At 39.7% G+C, this 20,854-nt stretch overlaps 1 protein-coding gene across 6 annotated transcripts in view; it reads left to right on the top strand.

The window, feature by feature from the left end:
- abhd17b (abhydrolase domain containing 17B, depalmitoylase) overlaps positions 1–20,854 on the top strand; it is a 25,207-nt gene extending 4,353 nt beyond the window's left edge. For 4 of the 6 annotated variants that reach the window (XM_031830296.1, XM_031830295.1, XM_020489623.2 and 1 more), the window contains exons 2-4: positions 964–1,439; positions 18,533–18,712; positions 19,012–20,854. In XM_031830296.1, the coding sequence (XP_031686156.1) occupies positions 973–1,439; positions 18,533–18,712; positions 19,012–19,237 (873 nt within the window). In that variant the 5' untranslated portion in view covers positions 964–972 and the 3' untranslated portion in view covers positions 19,238–20,854. Of the gene's footprint in view, positions 1–960; positions 1,440–18,532; positions 18,713–19,011 lie in introns of all 6 variants that reach the window. The other 2 variants (XM_020489625.2, XM_020489624.2) reach the window with 1 other exon arrangement.

The raw sequence follows: 20,854 nt of genomic DNA, 5'->3' as shown, positions 1-20,854 counted from the left end.
TTCCAAGTGTCAGTGAGGGAATACAAATGACACCATTATCTTTTCTTAAAGCATGTGTGGTTCCAAGAATACATTAAACAACTAGCCACTTCTCCAGAGGGACATTTTGATAGGACATCATTGAAAAAACAGTCAGTGCAGACGGATCATCACAAAGGTGCTGACCAACAGGCTCTTATAAACCCAACTAAAAGTTATTTCTGAAAGCAAGCCTGGGACAGAGGAGGCATTGGAAAAGCTACTCTATGTACTCACCGTAGCAAGAAACTTTGAGGCAGACAGATGAAATCCTCATCAGTACTATAGCTGTTGAATGATCCCAGGGCCAAGGAAGGCCATACACTATTGATTCTCTTCTGCATGTATGTAAAAGCAGCTTTGTTGAGGGCAAGCCTAGGGGATTTCATGTGCATTTCCCACTTAACAAGTCAGGGTGGATAGAGAACTTTGAGAATCCTTGCACACCAGCCTAGTAGCCTAAACCTTCGGGCTCGACTCTTCTCAGGGTTCGCCGAACCAAAAATACATGTTTAACCTTAACATGTTTTAGATACAGGGTTTCTGTTTATCAGTTAGAGAGTTTATGCAGAGGTGAAATCTGGTTATACGCTATAACATGTGTGACTCATGGTGGGTTGTTGGTCTGTTTGTGGAGTGAGTAATACATCAGTGGTCGAGACTCAGCTGTGAGTCACAGCTGTGTGTCTGAGCATACTTTCAAAATGGCCATCAATAACTGGGGTGTGCTTGTGCACTGGGCTGGATAAGAGACATGAGGTGTACAATTAGCCTAACCACATGTAAACACGCGTGCACCTTAAACCCTCTAATTTGTCCTCCGTCTTGGGGAGATCATGCAAGTGTTGGCTATTTAATGTGCCATGTCAATGATACCTTTTTTAGTAATAGTGAATGATGAGCAGTAAATGGTAATGCTCCCCCCCCCCTCCCTTGCCCCAGCAGGGTTTGAGGATGAACCACTTGTCCCTGAGTGAGCTGTGCTGCCTATTCTGCTGCCCTCCATGCCCCAGCAAGATCACCTCCAAGCTGGCCTTCCTGCCCCCGGAGCCCACCTACACCCTCTTGTGTGACGAGAGCGGCAGTCGCTGGACCCTGCACCTGTCTGAGCGAGCAGACTGGCAGTACTCGGCACGTGAGAAGGACGCCATCGAGTGCTTCATGACGCGCACTTCGCGTGGAAACCGCATCGCCTGCATGTTTGTGCGCTGCTCGCCCAGTGCCCGCTTCACGCTCCTCTTCTCGCATGGCAACGCCGTGGACCTGGGCCAGATGAGCAGCTTCTACATCGGCCTGGGCTCACGCATCAACTGCAACGTCTTCTCCTACGACTACTCTGGCTACGGGGCCAGCTCGGGGAAACCCTCGGAAAAGAACCTGTACGCCGACGTGGACGCCGCCTGGCACTCCCTCAGGACACGGTAAGTAAAGGGACCAGGGGGCGGAGGTGATGGTGGAGGAGTAGCTGTCTGACGTTGTTGTTTCCTACCAAGAGTTGTTGACTGTCTTTCCACCTTCAGCTCGCTCCATGGCTTATATGCCCTAGGTTGGAAAGCAAGGTGGGGACAACTTTTCTTGTTCATTATGATGATTGAAAATGTGTAGGCTATGGTGTCTCCTCTACCCGTCCGCCCCATAGGCAATGGTTTTCTGTTCACTGGTTCTTCTAAGCCATCCCTTTGGCCTTCCAGTTATCCATCTCAATGAATTGATCCCCATGAAACCTCTAGTCTCAACACTCTCCTCTTCCGCCCTTTGTCCTCTATGACATCCCCTCTCCCTCTGTCTGTTTTCTCTTGTCGACAGCTCTCGGTCTCTGGTGGGGTCCTATACTAACACACACAGCTTCCCTGTGTCTTCACATGTGAGATGTTTAAGCTGGATATTTTGTTTGTGGCTTTGTTTATGCACTTTTTTTGGGTGGGGTGGAATAAAAGTGAATCCAGATTTATTTCCTGCATCATGATGGCAAATCAAAGTAACAAACAAATGAGTCAGAGGAAAGATGGAACATCCAAACACACAAGGAGAAAGACAGAGAAAAGAGTGACTCACACAAAGTGTCACTTAGGCCCAAATTGCCCACCATAATGACATTGACTAGAATAAGTGGTCCTCCATATAATAGGCCTCCTTGGGGGGGGAAGAGTCTGAGAGTCAAGTTAAACAGGAAACTATTATCATACAGAGACGAGTCTACATACAGCAGGTAATACTGTAGCTAGGGCTGAGAAACCTGTCTGATTGCTACTAGTCTTACATTTCAGTATGATGTCCTTACTTTCATAATGAATTCATAAGGACATTTGACTATATTATGCTTATGTGTTGAACTGGCAAAGTGGTGTTTGACCCAGGCACCCGTGGAATTGTTTTAAGATGGTCATACCATAGATCATTTCGCTATTTGAGTTGGAATTTTAGGACCCTTCTGGGTATAAAAAAAATATTTATGCTACAGATGTTATTGTGGGAAGACCAATTCATGGGATGTCTCATGGTCTGACAAACACCGATGTAGCTCGGCCACCTTCCACCACAGATGCGGAAGGCCGACATAAGCGGATGCTTTGGATTGAGACGCAGCCCATGCAAAATACTAGCTTAAACTGACAGAATTATATATATTTTTTCCCCTTCATTATGTTGCTTAGATTGACTCTCCATGCCACTGCTTGCCCCAAGTATCCACAGGGCATGTATTATTGTTCTGTTCTACAGGGAGCCCTGGCCTCCTTTAAATAACATGGTTCATCTTGGCGTGTTTCACTGCCCTGTGTTTGACAGACAACATGCCTCTGTTATTCCAATCGTCTGATCACAACAATACAAACCTTCACACGACTAAACTCACTGAGTTCAGATAGTGGGGAAACTTGTATTTTTTTTTAGATGCAGATATGATAAAGATGAACAGAATTAGAATACTATAGTAATTTAATGGCATGTCTATTAGAGGTTGACCGAATTTTTATTTATTTAATAAAAATATTTTATTAAAAAAAAGATTTTTCAACGCCGATACTGATTATTGGAGGACCAAAAAAGCCCTTTATTTGTCTTTTTATATATATTTTTAAAATTTGTAGTAATGGGAATTACAACAATACTGAATTAACACTTTCATATAAAACAGATTTTATTTAGTCAAATAATGAAACATGTTCAATTTGGTTTAAATAATGCAAAAACATTGGAGAAAATAAAAGCGTATTATGTGCCATGTAAGAAAGCTAAAGTTTAAGTTCCTTGCTCAGAACATGAAAATATATGAAAGCTGGTGGTTCTTTTTAACATGAGTCTTCAATATACCCAGTTAAGAATTTAGGTTGTAATTCTTATACGATTCTGCTTTTTTTATTTGTAATTTTTTTTCATGAATGCGCTTTTGTTAAATCCTCACCCGTTTTACGAAGTTGAAGTAGGCTGTGATTCGATGATTAATTAACAGGCACCGCATTGATTATATGCATTATAACACGGGACATCCTAGTTAACCTAGTAATATCATCAACCATGTGTATTTTTTTTTTGTTAGGTAAGTTTAATGCTAGCTAGCAACTTACCTTGGCTCCTTGCAGCCACAAGGTCCTTTTGATGCTCCACTTGCGTAACAGGTGGTCAGCCTGCCACTCAGTCTCCTCGTGGATTGCAAAATAATCGCCTTCCAAAAAATGCAGATTTACCTAATTTATTTAGATTTGTTTTTGTTATGAGAACTTGAAATCGGCCCTAATTAATCGTCCCACCTCTATACAAGACACCTGTCTGAGTGGACTGATCCATTGTGGAGGCCATGGGGATCAGTCTAAAACATGCCACTGAAATTATATATATATTTTTATGTAAGAACAATGGTGCAACACTAAAAAAGTAAATGTGCTTTGTCCCGGGTTGGTTAGTGGTCACTGTCCACGGTTCTGAAACGCATCATTGCCCTGTTGAATTGGTGCCTTTTCCTAGACCATGTTGCTATGTGCATAATAACAAGGTTAACTTCATATTAGTGTTGATCAATGCGGCGGAGACAGCAATAGATTGAGGAGATGAAACAGCCCTTGCCTTATTGTCTAACAAAAGTGAGGAGAATGTCTGCAGTATTGAAGGTCCCCAAGAACACAGAGGAACTCTGGAGCTCTGTCAGTGACAATTTTAAAGAATGGAAGAAGTTTGGAACCACCAAGACTCTTCCTAGAGCTTGCATTCCCGCAAGGAGCCAAGGCACAATCAGGGGAGAAGGGCCTTGGTCAGGGAGGTGACCAAGAACTCAATGGTCACTGACAGAGCTCCAGAGTTCCTCTGTGGAGATGGATGTCCTTCTGGAAGATTCTCCCATCTCTGCAGACCGAAGCCACACTTCAGTAAAAAGGCGCATGACCGCTTGCATGGAGTTTGCCAAAAGGCAACTAAAGGACTCTCAGACCATGAGGGAAAAAACATAATCTGGTCTGATGAAAACAAGATTGAACTCTTTGGCCAGAATGCCAAGCATGACACATGGTGGTGGCAGCATTATACTGGGACTGGGAAACTAGTCAGGGTCAAGGGAAAGATGAATGGCGCAAAGTACAGAGATCCTTGATCAACCTTCTCCAGGCCCTATTGTTCCCTCTTCGGATAGGATTAGTTTTACTGGGGGAGGTCGGGTAATGTAATTATGAGCACACAACACCACGTAATTTTAACCCTGTCCGACTCTGCCAATCAGTAATTGTTTTTTTTTCTCCCCGATTTCGTGGTATCAAATGTGGATCTTCCTGGGTCACGTCTGGCTGCGACAGAGCCTGGACTCAAACCAGGATCTCTAGTGGCACAGCTAACACCGCAATGCCTTAGAACACTGTGCCACTCGATAGCCCGTCAGTCATCTTTACATGGCAGGAGAGTAACTATTCCAGCCAGAATAAAAACATTTTTTTTGGGGGGGGCCAACTCCATGGTCCTCTCATAATACTAGTCCTGTGCAAATAGACATTCCTGTGTTGAAAGACGTGTTTGACAGGTGTTTACGCAAGAAAACAATAACTGATTAGATAAATTGAACTAAGTGCTGCCCATTAACTTAGGCTTCATGTAGGACATTCCTATATGAACTCTGACATTGAATGCTTTTGTTTGTTTTGTGCGTCTGAATTGAATCTTGTCAAATGCATCAGTAAAGAATCCTAAGCCTATTTAATTCAACCCTTGCTGTTACTAGATATTAAAGCAGAATACAACTGGCCTAAATGTTTGTAAATGATCATTTAACTTTCACATCCATAGCGTTAAAATGCATCTCAATTGCATTTAGTTCATCTGAACTGAAGGTCACCAAAATATCCTGATGATTTATGATCACACTTCCTCAATTAAAATATTATAGCAACAGTAAACCAAAGATGGTTTAGAAACTTGAGCTTGGTACCCAAGTTATCAGTGTGGCCCTAACCCCTCAACATGTTAAAATAATGTATATTTATTCCTAGAATAAAAACCTCCAGGCTTCTGTCATAACTGTCAATTTATTGACCAGAAAAAAGAATTACAGGGGGCAGTTTGTAAAAAAAAAAAAAAAAAACTAATCCCATCTGAATCGTCCTCTGGAATAACAAACATTCTGGAGAAATGATTACATGACCAACGTTCTCTAGTAATACAAGTCCTGTGCGACTCGGCCTTTGGTCATGTGCATGTGATACATATGTGAAGCGAGCCAGGGTTGAGGGAATAGGGAATGTTTTTTTCCTCAACAAATGAATGATTTCGGTACAGAGCTATTCAGTCAAATGACTGTAATTATGTTGCCGTTTTCAGCAACACTGACAGTGGGATGAACACTTTGCTGTTCTATGGTGGTCGCTGGAGGAGGGAGACAACGGGTTCTAGTCACTCGCTGTTTTTTTTAACACAGCGCAGCAATTCTGAGCCCTGCACAATCAAATCAATTGCTGTTCGTACTCCCTCTAGTAGTTTTTATTAATTATTTAATCAAACAGTGTGCTTAAAGCATCAGACATGTTCAATATATGGAAAAATACACGTTTTATTTAAATGTAGACCAATCGATTGGTCGAAAGAGCAGATAACTCTCTTGGTCGACTAAGATCTTATTTAGTCGGGGACAGCCCTAGTGTGTGTGTGTTGTATGTTTCTTTGTTTTGGTGTAGGGTGAGGTCGTCTTTAATTTTTTATTTTTTTTACCTGAGTAGTCGGGTGACTCAGTCATGAGTCAGAAGGTGTGTCCCACACCGTCAGCAGACCGCTTTGCCGGTGTGTACACACACTCTTTATTGTTGCATATTGTCCTAGGTTATAGGGCGTACAGCCAGTATCCGTGTTAAGGCATTGACGCACCACACCTGGGTGTGTCGGTAACACCATCTGCTCTCTTCACCACCCAGAGAGAGGGAGACTATAGGGACGAGGAAAGTAGGCTGAGATCCGGACTGGGATGGACAGAGGACAACCTGTTTAACGAACCATGTCCTAGATAAGACCACTTTATCGAAATTGCTTTCATAAGAAGGGTGTGATTGCGTTGTGTACGCAAGTAGAATGGCATGTTCAGTGTTTAGTATACACTGTTTGTGAAATTGTTGCCACCCGTTTGTGAGATTCTGGAACTGAAAGGGTTTTGTTTTCTCAGTGTGAGCCTGCTGTGGTTGGGAGGGCTGTCCACTCCTATAGAATAGTGCTGTATAATTTTCTTTTCACTTGGACTTGGAGGTGTTCCAGCAGTCAATCCTCTTAAGTCTAATATTGACTGGTAGCCTAGCAACAGATCTCCAGTGAGGTTTCAGACAGAATTTTATAGGATCTCTACTGAGACCCAATGCAACCCCGGCAACAGCCTGTGCCCCAGGAAGTGAAAACGACAAACTTCCTAATCAATCATATTATTGATTGGAGACAAAATGAAGGTCTCTTCTCCAGCATTGAACACACACACACACACACACACACACGCGCACGCAACATAGGGCAACCGACACAGTAAGTGGTTTTATTAACTCATGGTTCGTAAAGTCATTTGGTATGGGGCGACAATGCCCTGCACACAATGGCAGTAGTGTCCTCCGTCTGAGGGTAACCACTCAATCTTCAGTTCCGATTGACATGACTGGGAGCCAGTGGCGGCTGCTGAGGAGAGGATGGCTCATAATGGCTGCAATGGAATCGTATCAAACATTCCATTGACACCATTTAAGACATTATTTTGATCCATCCTCTCAGCAGCCTCCACTGCTGGGAGCAGCTATTACTAATGTACAGTCGGGTATGTAGCATCAGGTCCTCTTAAGTGGAAAAATAGTACAGAACAAAGTACACAAGACCGAATTTGCTTATAACCTGACTGCTTCCTCCTTGAGCTCTCCTGTCAGTTCTGTTCTTCCCTTCTTTCTTCCCTTACATTTGCTCGCTCGCTTAGCCTACTTCCTCTCTCTTTCTCTAGTTTTCGCTCTCAATTTTCTATTCAAAGGGGCTTTATTGGCATGGGAAACACGTTTGCATTGCCAAAGCAAGTGAAATCAACATAAGTGAGAACACTCAAAGCAACATCAACAAATAACTTAAGTTAATATTGCACTACTTGGTTTCAAAAAGAGATACATTTCAAGTGTTATAATATTCACTATGTACAGTGTTTTAGCAATGTTCAAAATAGTTCTAGTACCAATGTCTTTTTACTTACATTCTGCTATTTGTGTTATTTACTATTTAGAATTATTGTGTTCTACTGGTTGCCCTTTTCTCATGGCAATGGGCCACAAATATTGCTGACGTGATTGCACAGTGTGGAATTTCGGGCCAAGAGATGGGGATTTTATCAATGTTAGATTTGTTTTCACATTCCTTGTGGCTCTGTGGGAAATATGTATCTCTAATGTGGTTACACATTTGGCAGGATGTTAGGAAGCGCAGATCAGTTTCCCCCTCATTTTGCGGGCACAACCTGTCTTCTCTCGAGCCAGGTGACCCTCTCAATAGCAAGGCTTTGCACAGTCTGTACATATTCAATAATTCTGGGTCAGTCACAGTGGTCAGGTATTCTGCCACTGTACTCTCTGTTTAGGTCCAGGTAGCATTCCAATTTGCTGTTTTTTGGGGGGTGGGATGGTTATTTTCTAGTGTGTCAAATAATGATCTTTTTGGTTTCTCATAATTTGGTTGTCTAATTGTGTTTCTGTCCTTTGGGCTCTGTGGGGTCTATTTGTATTTGTGAACAAAGTGCCTCAGAACCAGCTGGCTGAGGAGACTCATCTCTAAGTTCATCCATCTCTCGCTGTAGGTGAGGACTTTGGTGGAATGTGGGCGTTGCTTCCTTTTAGGTGGATGTAGAATTTAACAGCTCTTCTCCATTTTGATAACTTCCAGATGGTCCTAATTCTGCTCTGCTTGCATTGTTTGGGGTTTTGTGTATATTTTAGCAGAAATCTGCATGCAAGTTCTCAATAGTTATTTGTTGTTATGGCTGTGACTTTAATTGAATAACGTGTTATGGATGAAGACGTTAATATGCAACAAGTCCTCTTAATGTTGACGGAATATGCACGCATGGAAGTACCTGGCCTGCTTCTCACAAATGTAGGAAAGTACTTAGCTAGGCTTCAGTCATTTCTCTATTTTTCCTTCACCTCACACATTAAGTCAATGAAGCCCTTTTAGAAATGTTTTATACATCCATTCAAATCATAGTTCCTCACAGTATTTGAGAAATCTTTCCAACACACTCCCCCTCCTAATCGGTGTCGCTGATAAATGGGCTTATGGCCATTTTTCTATGAACGTGTGTTTGTTTCTATTTGAATCATTGTCAATTTCATCTTCATACAATAAGCATAGCTGTCCCCTTCATCATTTCCTTGTCAATTTCATTATCTTATAGCCTACCTTCAGAACCTAAGGTAGTCCTAGGTGTTTTTAATGTTGTCAAGAAAAGCAAATGTCGGTATATATATTTTTTGTTTATTAACAAATAAAAGAGGAATAGTCACATGCAAACTATTTACATGGCCAGGAATCCTAAACAAAAAAATCATATTCATTAATAATACAAGTTTTGATTGGCTTTTTATTTTAGTTAAAGTAGTGCCATAACTTTAGAATTGAGTTTAAACAAGTTTTGAATTGGACCATTTGTGTATATGAAATTTACCTAGTATTAGCAGTTGATTTAAATATACTACATCTTTATCAGAATCTCTGACATAAACCTGCTCATATTTATTTTCTATTTTTTTTTGTAACAAAATTCTACTATAAATACAGGAAAAACACATGCAAAATTGTCTTTTTATTTGATATACCTTTTATTTAACCAAGCAAGTCAGTTAAGAACAAATTCTTATTTTCAATGACTGCCTAGGAACAGTGGGTTAACTGCCTGTTCAGGGGCAGAATGACAGATTTGTACCTTGTCAGCTCAGGGGTTTGAACTTGCAACCTTCCGGCTACTAGTCCAACGTTCTAACCAATAGGCTACCCTGCCGCCCCATCTCCATTCCACAGAAATCAGTTATTCAGCTTGAAACTTTCCGAAACATGTTTCACAGGATAAATTCTATATTATTCTTAAATGAAACTTCCTTTACTTTGTTACTGATACAATATATTTTCCATGCTTTACCCCCTTTTGTATATCACCGTAGATATTTGACCAAAATAATCTTGCTGAGGGAATTGTAGTATCACAAACAATATTCCTAATCTATTTAATAATACATTTTATCTTTGATGTTAATATTGCCAATGTAACAGATTTACATAAATATATTCATCAACCACAGAGGAATTTAAGAGCTACAACCCCCCCCCCCTCGAATCGCATAAAAAAAATATTATTTCGTGGTTATTGGAATTTTAAACTTATCAAGAAATTCCCCATTTGAGAGTCGATATCCATCATCATTCAGTAACTGGCATAGTTTATATGGAACAAAGATATACGATCTGTGAGGGGGGAAAATTGTTTATGCTAACATCCAAGCTTAAATTGCCTGCTTATGGAATTTGGTTAACTTTACTGGGATTTTATCAACATCAAAATTACATTGAAGCAAAAATTGTAAACCACCAACAGTCAAATAAATACTTAGGGAAGACATTCCAAATACTGTTCTGGTTCAACATACTTCAGAATCCAATTTATTTTAAAAGTATTATTTAGAGTATTGAAATCTAAGACCTGCTTGTTCTTAGGTATTAGGGAGAAAATCTTTTTGTAGATGGAGGCTTGTTCCTCCAAATAAAATTATAATCTTATCTAAGTCCTTTACAATTTTAGTGGGTAAGCCAAGTGATAAGACATAAACCGATCTGGATAACCCTTCAGCTTTGGATAATAAAACCCAACCATAAAACTAAATATCTCATCAACCACAGGTTCAATTTCTTCGTTTTCTCAATAATGGGGTTAAAGTTCAATTCACTCCTTTGTTTTTCATTCTTGCACATTCCAAGATAAGTTACCTTATCTTTAATTGGAATACCATATACTTCCTGTGAAACACAATCCTTGATTGGAAATAAGACTGACTTATTGATATTAATTTTCAAACCCTAAACCAAGGAATAGTCTTCAATACAGGAAACTGCTTTAGAAACCTCAATTCTGTCTCTTAAAAATATGGTCTCATCAGCCAGTTGACAGTTTAAATTCATTGCCAAGTGCCTAAACACCTTAAATTCCTTTTCTTGATTTGAAGAGCCATAATTTGAGTAACCAATAAAAAGGGAATAATTGGGCAGCCCTGCCTAATGCCACGGCCAATATCAAATCTTTGGGATGTCCCGTGAGCTAATTTTACAGAGCAAGTACAACCACTATATAAAGTTTGGACTGCTTTCAAAAAAAGTCACCAAACTCCAAAAAACGTATTGCTTTGAACATAAACTCATGTTCTACAGTGTCAAAAGCTTTATAAATATCAACAAATGTAAGAGAACGATCATCAAGGATGAGGTCATTATAGTCATATCTAAGATCAACCTGACGTTATTACTAATGCATAAAACCAGATTGTTCTTCATAAATTATGAAGCAAGCCTTGTTTCAACCTCTTAGCAAATACAAGGGCAAATAATTTCCCATCATTGTTCAACACTTAATGGGTCTCCAGTTGTCTATATAAAGTGTATCCTTATTGGGTTTGGGAATCAAAGTAATTACACCTTGCTTTAAGGAAGCCGGTAACTCTCCTTTTTCTATTGATTCTTGAAACATGGCAAGAATGGAGTCAATTTATCATTGAATGCTTTCTAAAACTCGCTTATTAAACCATTTCCAGGGGACTTATTAAGGCTTTTAATAGTCTTATCTCAATTTCAGATAACTCATCACAAAAATCCCTGAAATCATTTATCTTCTTAGCAATGTTTGCTACATTGTCTAAGAAAAGCCAACATATTGGATGTTGGCTGGGCTGATGTATACAGATTCTGATAAAACTGGGCAGCATGCTGAGATTTCTTTTGGATTTTCATTGGGAGTATTATTAATAATAAATCTACATATGGAAGTCTCTTCGCCTGCCTTTTTTTTCTAAATTAAAGAAATATTTAGTATTTTTCTCTCCCTCTTCCATCCATTTTCGTCTTGATCTTACAAACGCTCCCCGGGCCTTTTCCTCGTAGATACATTCAACTGCATTTGCAATGATGGCTCCAGTAATTCGTTAAGAGTTAATTAGTTTAGTTTTTTTGTTGTATAATCCATTATTCCCTTTGTCGTATTCCTTCTCTCTCTTGGCACGAGCAATTTCTTTCCCCATTGAAATAGCCAAAAGGCTTTCCAAATTTCATCTCCCAGTAACTTCCAAACGTATTCATAACACAGGCACAATTCCAGTATTTTATCAATAATTCCTGCTACTTCCTTCTTAAATACTTCATTCTCTAGTAAAGTCTCATTCATTTTCCAGTAACCTTTTAACTTTAAATGTTTTTTTTGACAAACCATGCATATTTATCTTTATTGAGATTTCCCTTCGGTCTGTTAGTCTCGATTGAACCATCAATTTTTTTTTTTTTATCAACCTTGTCAGCCATATCTTCAGATATCAGCCAGAAATCAATACAGGACTGTATAGCTACATCTTTGGTATAGTCTTATCTGGGTTCTTATGTCTCCAAATATCTAGAACACCTAACCGTAGACATATATTCCTTCTTATGAACAGAATTACAATCCTTAGGCCATCGATCTAGATTATCATGTAATACGGTGATAAAATCTCCACCCCATATTACTTTGGACAATGGAAATTTAGACATAATTTTCCTTATTTTCCTCTCAATGTCTCTAAATAAAATACAGTTACTTGACTTGTTATTGGAAGCATAAATATTTACAACAATGAATTGAACATGGTTGACATCTACCAATAGATTATACTATCTCCCTGTATTATCTGCTTCATGACTCAGTATATGACCCTTAAAGTTGCCTTTTAAAATAGCGACACCTGCTGACCGATTAGTACCAAATATCATTCCCCCATTGACACTTCCAAAACGCAGTATCTGTGGAACAGGCATGAGTTTCTTGAATGAAATAAAAGTCGGCACTGACCATTACAATCCAAAAATAAAGATTTCCTTTTCACAATATTACATATTCCCCTGGCATTAATAGAAAAAACAGAAATGGATATTTACTATCACAGTGACTATATGAAGAATGTTAAACTTGTATACGTTCACATGAATCTGGTTCTCACGAAAATAAAAGATCTTACTAGTTTCAAATAAAAACAGTCCTTTGCACCACACAAGTGGTTGACCTAAATTATATATATTTTTTTTATCCAATTGCAAATAACATTGTACCGTAGATTGGAAAAACGAATAGCCGTCAAGCTGACCTTTAGTGTCAGTGAATTTCCCTGCCATAAAAAATAGTGTATTTATATGTGTATATAAATAAATGCTCTTTCCTCGAGAAATATAACGTTTTTTGCCCTGCAAATGTCCTTCGCTCTCATCAGATTTTTCTGCTATTCCATCTGACTATATCGGTCATTCTCGTTTAACTTTGACTCCATTTCAGTGAGTTTCTTCTCCTGCTTTGCAACCTGAATGTTCAATGTTGAGTTCTGCTGCTTCAGAGTTTTTACTTCCTCAGCATTGAAATCAATCGTTTTCTTCAGGTTAATGATACTGTTCTTTTTCACTAAATCCATGATGTCATCTGCGCTCTGTGATTTGAGCCGTGAGGATGCGGACGATGTTGTCCTGTAGCTGTCTCATTGATGGTTCACTTTTTAGCTTCTTTGGAAGTTGCTCCTTGGTTGGAGTATTTGGGTATGAATCACATTCACCCCTCTTTTTTCTTTTTTTTAACACTGCAAGCATATGAGTGAGTTTCAACAATGCTTCTTCTCTTGTTGGATGTTTCAACATCATTATCTCAGCAACAGTTTGGTCATGTCCTGATTCCATGCTACTAGCTATGAAGACATTGGCAGGCTAACTTAACTACACACGCGGAAACGTTTCGATCACTAGCTTGTTGGAAATCTTAAAATATATTTCAATGGTTTGATTAATTACAAAATTATTAATAATAGCTACATTGTATGGTTATCATTTTTGTGAAAAAACAAATTGCAGTTGCAATATAAAATGATCACCTTTGTGAGAGAACCTTAAAATTGTTCCTCCGATAGAAATGTTGCACCCTCTCATGTCGCCATATCAAGCCAACCCCCAGAAAAGCAAATATTTCTGACACACTGTTGGCTTTGATGCATGCTTTTACGTGGGTTTGTGTGAGTAAGCTGATTCTCTCTCTATATGTCCATCCAGAAGTTTTCCTAAAGTAGCCTGTTTGGACACTTTAAGAATCAAACGCTCCTGACATGATTTTTTAAAAAGTCTTTATAAAAGTCCTATTTTCAGTACCTAAGGCTACATTATTTCTCTCATTACAGCGTACTCTTGCGACTATTTTGGCAAAAGTGGGACGAAATCCATCAGACTTCGTTTGAATGGTTTTGTGTCAATAGGATCTGTATATATAAAAAAAAAAAATATGCAGAAATGCCAACTGACAAGGTAGGCATATCTTTATTTTGACTCCGTTAATTTTATCAATACAAACATGTGACGTATCCCCCTCCAACCTGACATTTCTTAATTTGTATATTCATGTAATAACCTGAATAATAATGTAATGCCATGATAATAACGAAGTGTAATGGCTTGTTTCAAATGGGTTTTTATTAAGAACCATATCCATGTTAACAAGTTTATGAACAGAATTGTAACACACACCCCTCCCACCCTGGGCATTATTCTGGCCAATTACCTTAACCTCATATTCTAAGACTGCCACAGTCCTAGTGTTTGTCCCTTTTTTATAATTTTTTTTTGTGTGTGTTTTGTGTGAATTCTTGTTTTGTGAGTGTGCCCGGGTTCCATAACAGATACACATTTTTGGGGTGGCCAGATCCTTTTTGGGATGTTGCGTTTTATGTTCCTGTTGATGACATAGGTAGAAGGCCCTTCTTGCCTTGTGGAAGTCACCTGTGGTGTTACAGTTTAGGCTGAGGTAGGTGTAGTTCGTGGGCTCTAGGGCAATGGTGTCTTGAGAATTTATTTTCTTTCTCTCTCGCAGATTGCATTATTGGCATGAAATACAATTTGATTAAAATTCTATTCAGTATTTTGGGACAAATTAGACCCCTGTTTAAACACATCACTCAATGCAGTAGTTCCATGTATAAATCAGTTCAGTTCTATGAAAATCTGGAGTCCCTTTCTCATTCGAGGCCCATAAGTTGAATACAATGTGACAATCAAATGATAGCAAAGGTTATAAGTAATAGAATGGCAAGTCTCACCAGACTTGATACATAGCAGGGTTTATTAAAAAGAGACGCTTAAATACACAAACATGTTTCGGTTTAATACAATACGCCCCCAAAAAATAACATAGATTGATCAATAATGGCTATTGATGCAGAAAAGACTTTTGACCATCTGGAATGGCCTTTTCTGGTCAAAACTTTCAACTTTCCAGCTGAAATAATCCATTTTGATAATAAAAAGTATTGTAGAAATGTCCTAAAGCACAAATAATACATTATCTGATGATGAAATTGTTTTAGAAAGGGGCACCAGATGGATAGGTCCACCCTCTTGTTTGCACCTGCAATTGAACCGCTTGCAGAAAGAATTACATGACCCAAAATGGGTTTTTGGTAAACATGAATATAAACTTATTTGCAGATCTTCTGATTTATACCTGACTGGCTGTGTTTTATTGAAAGTTCAATGCCCCCTTTGCTTAAAAATGCTCAAATACTCATACTCAAATCACAGGATATAAAATTAACTTGAAAAAAAACTCAATGGCAATAAGAAAAATAATTACTCCCAATCCTAAAATACTTAGGATGCTTCAGTGACAAATTTATAAAGAACTTTATTTAATTTCTCAGCAATATGAATGCAAATCAAGTTAAATTAAATGATCTTCCCATAAATCTTACAGGCAGAATAAGCCTCTCTTAGACTGGCACATTTTCTGTAATACCAATTACCCCACCGAAGGTGTTCTTTAAAAATGTGTACTCTGTCATAACAGGTATTTATAGAAATTCATTAGGATGATGTAAAGTGTTCCTTTAAAAATAATACTAATCTGAGGGTGGTTTTTAACCTTCCAGACTTGGAATTGTCAACTCACTACACAAGGCTTTTACTTGTGACATATCGTTAAATGCACTAAAGTGGTACATATTGAAGATGCTCATGCTCATCCCCAGAGTCTTTTTGTCTATTTTCAAAAGCTAAGAACATTAACAACTTCATAGTTAACAACACTATAACAATATATAGAACACAACCTGTGTGTGACCCGTTCACAGTACCTGGAGGAAACATGGCAGGGACGGGGAGACTAGTCAGGATCGAGGGAAAGATGAACGGAGCAAAGTACAGAGATCCTTGATGACAACCTGCTCCAGAGCGCTCAGGACCTCGGACTGGGGCAAAGGTTCACCTTCCAACAGGACAACGACTCTAAGCACACTGCCAAGACAACGCAAGATTGGCTTTGGGACAAGTCTAGCGATGTCCTTGAGTGGCCCAGCCAGAGCCTGGACTTGAACCCGATCGAACATCTCTGGAGAGACCTGAAAATGGCTGTGCAGCGACACTGCCCATCCAACCTGACAGAGCTTGAGAGGATCTGCCGAGAAGATTAGGAGAAACTCCACAAATACAGGTGTGCCAAGCTTGTAGTGTCATACCCAAGAAGACTCAAGGCTGTAATCACTGAATACTTGTGTAAATGTTTGGTTTGTCATTCAAATGAAATAAAATTGTATGTGTGTGGACCTTACTGTGAAATGGTGTATTGTGTATAGATTGAAAGGGGGGGGGGGGGGACCCATTTAGAATATGCTATAATATAACACAAGTCAGGTCTGAATACTTTCTGAATGCACTGTATAATGGGCACCAAACGGATGAAAACACACAAACCGGGAGGGACTACTTGGACGTCCCTCTTCAATTAACATAATTTTCTCCCTCCTGTATTGGTGGTGTCACTGTAGTCAATCAAGAACATCAACATCAATAACAAGGCAGGAACCTAGGAAGAAACCTGGAGGAATCAGGCCGGCTGGAGATGCTGCGGGATCGCACAGTAGATTCCACGTACATGTGTAGTGACTGGGGCTGTCCCCGACAAAATAAATAATATTGATTGACAGAATAGTCTGCTATTTTGAGGTGAAAACATTACTTTGAGAAGCTCTACAGGTTATTAGTGGTGGTGTGTTATGCCAATCAGAAATACTATCAGATCCCCAACTGGGCAATTTTATATGCCTACATTTGCGCGGAGGGCTCCAAACAAAAGACAATGTCGACTAATTGGGGTCAGCCCTAGTAGTGACACTAGTAGAAGTGGCGAGGAGTTCCACCCTAGACAATACGAGGTGGGAGTGACGGAGCGAAAGGATCTATTGCATTTAGTTTGGATTGGTCTCGGCTCAGGGAGTACATTGATGCGGTGTTAGAGCTTGCGTAACCACGGAGCATGCTCAGTGAGGTGAAGTGAGTTCATGCTGAAATTGGTCCTTTTTGGCCTGGTAGAACACACACGTTCATATCACCTGACCGACTGTTACAGCCCTGACTTTACTGTATATCAGATGTTTTAGATTAATTTATCATCGACAGTGTGTTTTGACAACCTCTTGCTATTTGATGCTTTGGCCGGCCTTTTATAGCCTGGCAGTAAAACCAGTAACTAGATTAGATGTATCTGATATAGGCTAAAGATGAAATCCAGGCCTAATGTTTGAGGTACTGCTGCTCAAAACAGTTGCATGTAAAGAACAGGCTGAAGTTTTAAATTCCTCACACAGCTGAGTATTTTAGTTATTTTATATAGGTTAATTCCTATGGGACCTTGTCAAATGGGGAAACTCCTACATAGTCCATTGGCTGGCTTTGACCTCCTGTGAGCCTCCGCCCCATCACGTGCCTGTGCTGTCACGCTCAAACCAGTTGGATGACCTACTCTGGGGTCAATGTTCACAGCCTGGCCTGGCTGGATTTCACTCGCTGGGAGCAGAGGATGTCTGAAGCGTCAATACAAAAGCTTTGTTCATCATGCACCAAATGGAAAAAGACTGAAGTGGGAAGATACTCTTTTTAATTTCTGTTGCGAAACCTTTTCTGTTACATGCCCAAATTAACACACCCCATGCTCTGTTTTTGTGGAGCTTCTTTGACTCGCCTTTCTAAAGAGAAATGTTTTGAAAACCTACTAGTTGCATGTTACTGATTTTCATTTTAATAATCAGAAAATGAGGTTGTTCCATGATTATTTTTCTTATAGGGAATAGTAGATTACATTTTGTAATTTAGTAGACACTCTTATCCAGAGTGACTTACAATTAGTTAATTCATCTTTAAGATGGCTAAGGTGAGACAATGCCACAATCGCATGAAGTACATTTTCCTTCAAAGTAGGCCTATTTCTTAGCACAGTCAGTGCTAGTAGGTAGAGACATTTGCCTTTTTTGGGTGTTAAGGCACTCTTCATATATTGATTTAAAAAAAAATAGAGGTGCTGTTGCTGGGTTAGGTAGAACTAATGTTTGTTCTCAGTCCTGCAGCGGTTTAGAGCCAGGCTCATCGGCTGACTGGCTGTGTTGGTCACATTCTCCATAATCAGCTATGGAATTCTGTCTCTCGCTTGTGCCATTTAGCAGACACTTTTATCCAAAGTGACGTATACAGCTCTGTACCTCCTTTTTTTTATTTCTCTATTTCATTTTTCTTTGGTCTTACTGACATGTCAATGGCCCCACACCTATCCTTTACTTCCACCTTCTCCTGACCAATTGACTTCTGACCTGAGTAGTGACTGAATCATGTCAATGGAGACTGACTATCTGTGACTACATTATCATCCTGATCTTGACCAGGCCTACATTATCATATTAGATTATTTACCACCTTGATGCTGATAATGTTTAACCCGATTGTGTTCTGTGTCTTCCCTCAGGTATGGAATTAGGCCAGAGAACGTGATCGTGTATGGTCAGAGTATCGGTACGGTCCCGTCCGTGGACCTGGCGGCACGCTACGAGAGCGCCGCAGTCGTACTGCATTCCCCCCTCACCTCTGGCATGAGAGTGGCCTTCCCAGACACCAAGAAAACCTACTGCTTTGATGCCTTTCCCAAGTGAGAGACACACACACACACACACACACACACAGAGATCATAAAAGCAGTCATGTTTGAGTCACTCTAGATTCAATAGCCCCATCTGGTGGTCCTTGGTTGCCACCAGGTTATGGATAATTACACTGTTGACACGGCTAAAAGGGGAAGCTGCCTGCTGTTGAAATGACCACATTGGGTAATTTTAAATCCTGTTCATGTCATCTGTTTCAGCATTGGGGGAAATTATACTTGCCTAACTGTTCCCTTCCTCTTTTGTGTTTGTGTGCGTGCGTCTGTCCTCGCCTTGCCTCCCAAAGTATTGACAAGATCTCCAAGGTGACGTCTCCGGTGCTGGTTATCCACGGGACGGAAGACGAGGTGATCGACTTCTCCCACGGCCTGGCGCTGTACGAGCGCTGCCAGAGGCCCGTGGAGCCCCTGTGGGTGGAAGGTGCCGGCCACAACGACGTTGAGCTCTACGGACAGTACCTGGAGCGCTTGAAACAGTTTGTGGCCCACGAGCTCGTCAACTTGTCAACTTGACTTCGACCCTTAGTCACCCACCTGCTGCAACTGTGAACATTTTGAAATGCCCATCCTTTTTTAAATTTTAAGTTTTGTATATTTTAGTTTATCATTTGAAACAGCGTGGTGATGAGAGACGGAGGGGATGATGGAAGGATATAATAACATGCCATTTAGCAGACGCTTTTATCCATAGCGACTTAGTCATGGGTGCATATATTTTACATACGGGTGGTCCAGGAATCCATCCCCACTATCAACTGAGATACATTGGACCACTTGAGTGTACTCAAGGGTTGTGTGTTTTGAGCACAGAAGAGCAGTTGGATTCTGTGTGCTTGTCACATTTTTTTGCTGCCTTTCAGGATGCGGTTCTGGTCCAATGTATGGACATCTGACACACACCTAAGAGGTTTCTGTGGAGCAGCTATGATGGATGGAAGACTGGAACGCCACTCAACTAAGTCTGTATTGACTAAGGAGCCAAATCTACTACAATGTGGTCAACATGGATGTTTTTGTTTATTTTTATATATATATATATGTTTGCACCTATCATATGTTATGTAGAACTGTACAAGATAGAAGTCTGACATTTTAAAATGGCAGTGCCAGTGTTGCCAACTGTTCAGCATATTGAAGAAAAAAGCACGGGGTACGGACAGCATCCTTAGAAACCTCTCAAATTGTATAAGCAATACAAAGCTTTTTGTTTCATGTATTCTTTCAGTAAAGCTGCTACGACTCAATTTTATATAATAAAATGAATAATAAAGCGCTATCATTTCAGAGGAATAGCATTTCTAGATATTGATTTTGTATAAACTGCTTGCACACCTGGGGTAGTTCTTGTTACATAGTTTAAGACTCATGTCACTGATGCCATAAAGCTTTGAAAAACAGTCGAAGTCGTTAATGCGTGATAGGAAATTGCTTCAAAGACAGCTTGGTTTTAAGGAGGACACAACTGGACTCTTGTGCACTTTTTGTTTAACCCTTATATCTGACAGAATACATGTTTTTTTTTTTTTTGTGGTTTTCTGAGAGACCCTATTAATGCAGAATAAGGTAAAACATTTACCAATCACGTACTTTATTGTATTAGTAAGACACTAAGTGGAAGCGGATTTTGTTATCAAGTGCTACTGCATGCCATGATAGGCTAGTGTTTTCTTAACCTTTTTAGCTGGCTAAATTCTGGCTAGCTCAAGGCCATGGATGCTACCCATAACCTCTAGTTTTGATTGGTACTGTCTGATGAACTGTTTGGATTGGTTGTTGATATTAGAGTAATCAAGAATGGTTAGGATTGGTTGTTGCCGTTCGATAATGTGTCGTTGAACTCTACTGGGGACTTTTCTGTACTTAAATGTAATGCTTTCATCTGTTTTCACTTTATAAATAGTTTGTACTTGGACAAGCCTCTAAATTGTAGTTGTAAGTACTACTGTAATTTGAATATGATCCGGCATCCATCTGTGGTGAGCATTTCTAAATGATTCCTGATGACTGTTGAAAAATCTGGTCACCCAGACGATGTGATTTGTTTTTGTTTCCAAGACGCTGCATTACTGAAGGAAATTATGTAACGTGATCTTGATTAGTGATTAATAAAAATGGATATAAACTAAGGTA

This window comes from Oncorhynchus kisutch, linkage group LG8 (assembly GCF_002021735.2).
Source record: "Oncorhynchus kisutch isolate 150728-3 linkage group LG8, Okis_V2, whole genome shotgun sequence".
NCBI lineage: Eukaryota > Metazoa > Chordata > Actinopteri > Salmoniformes > Salmonidae > Oncorhynchus > Oncorhynchus kisutch.
This window is presented reverse-complemented; position numbering and strand designations above follow the sequence as displayed.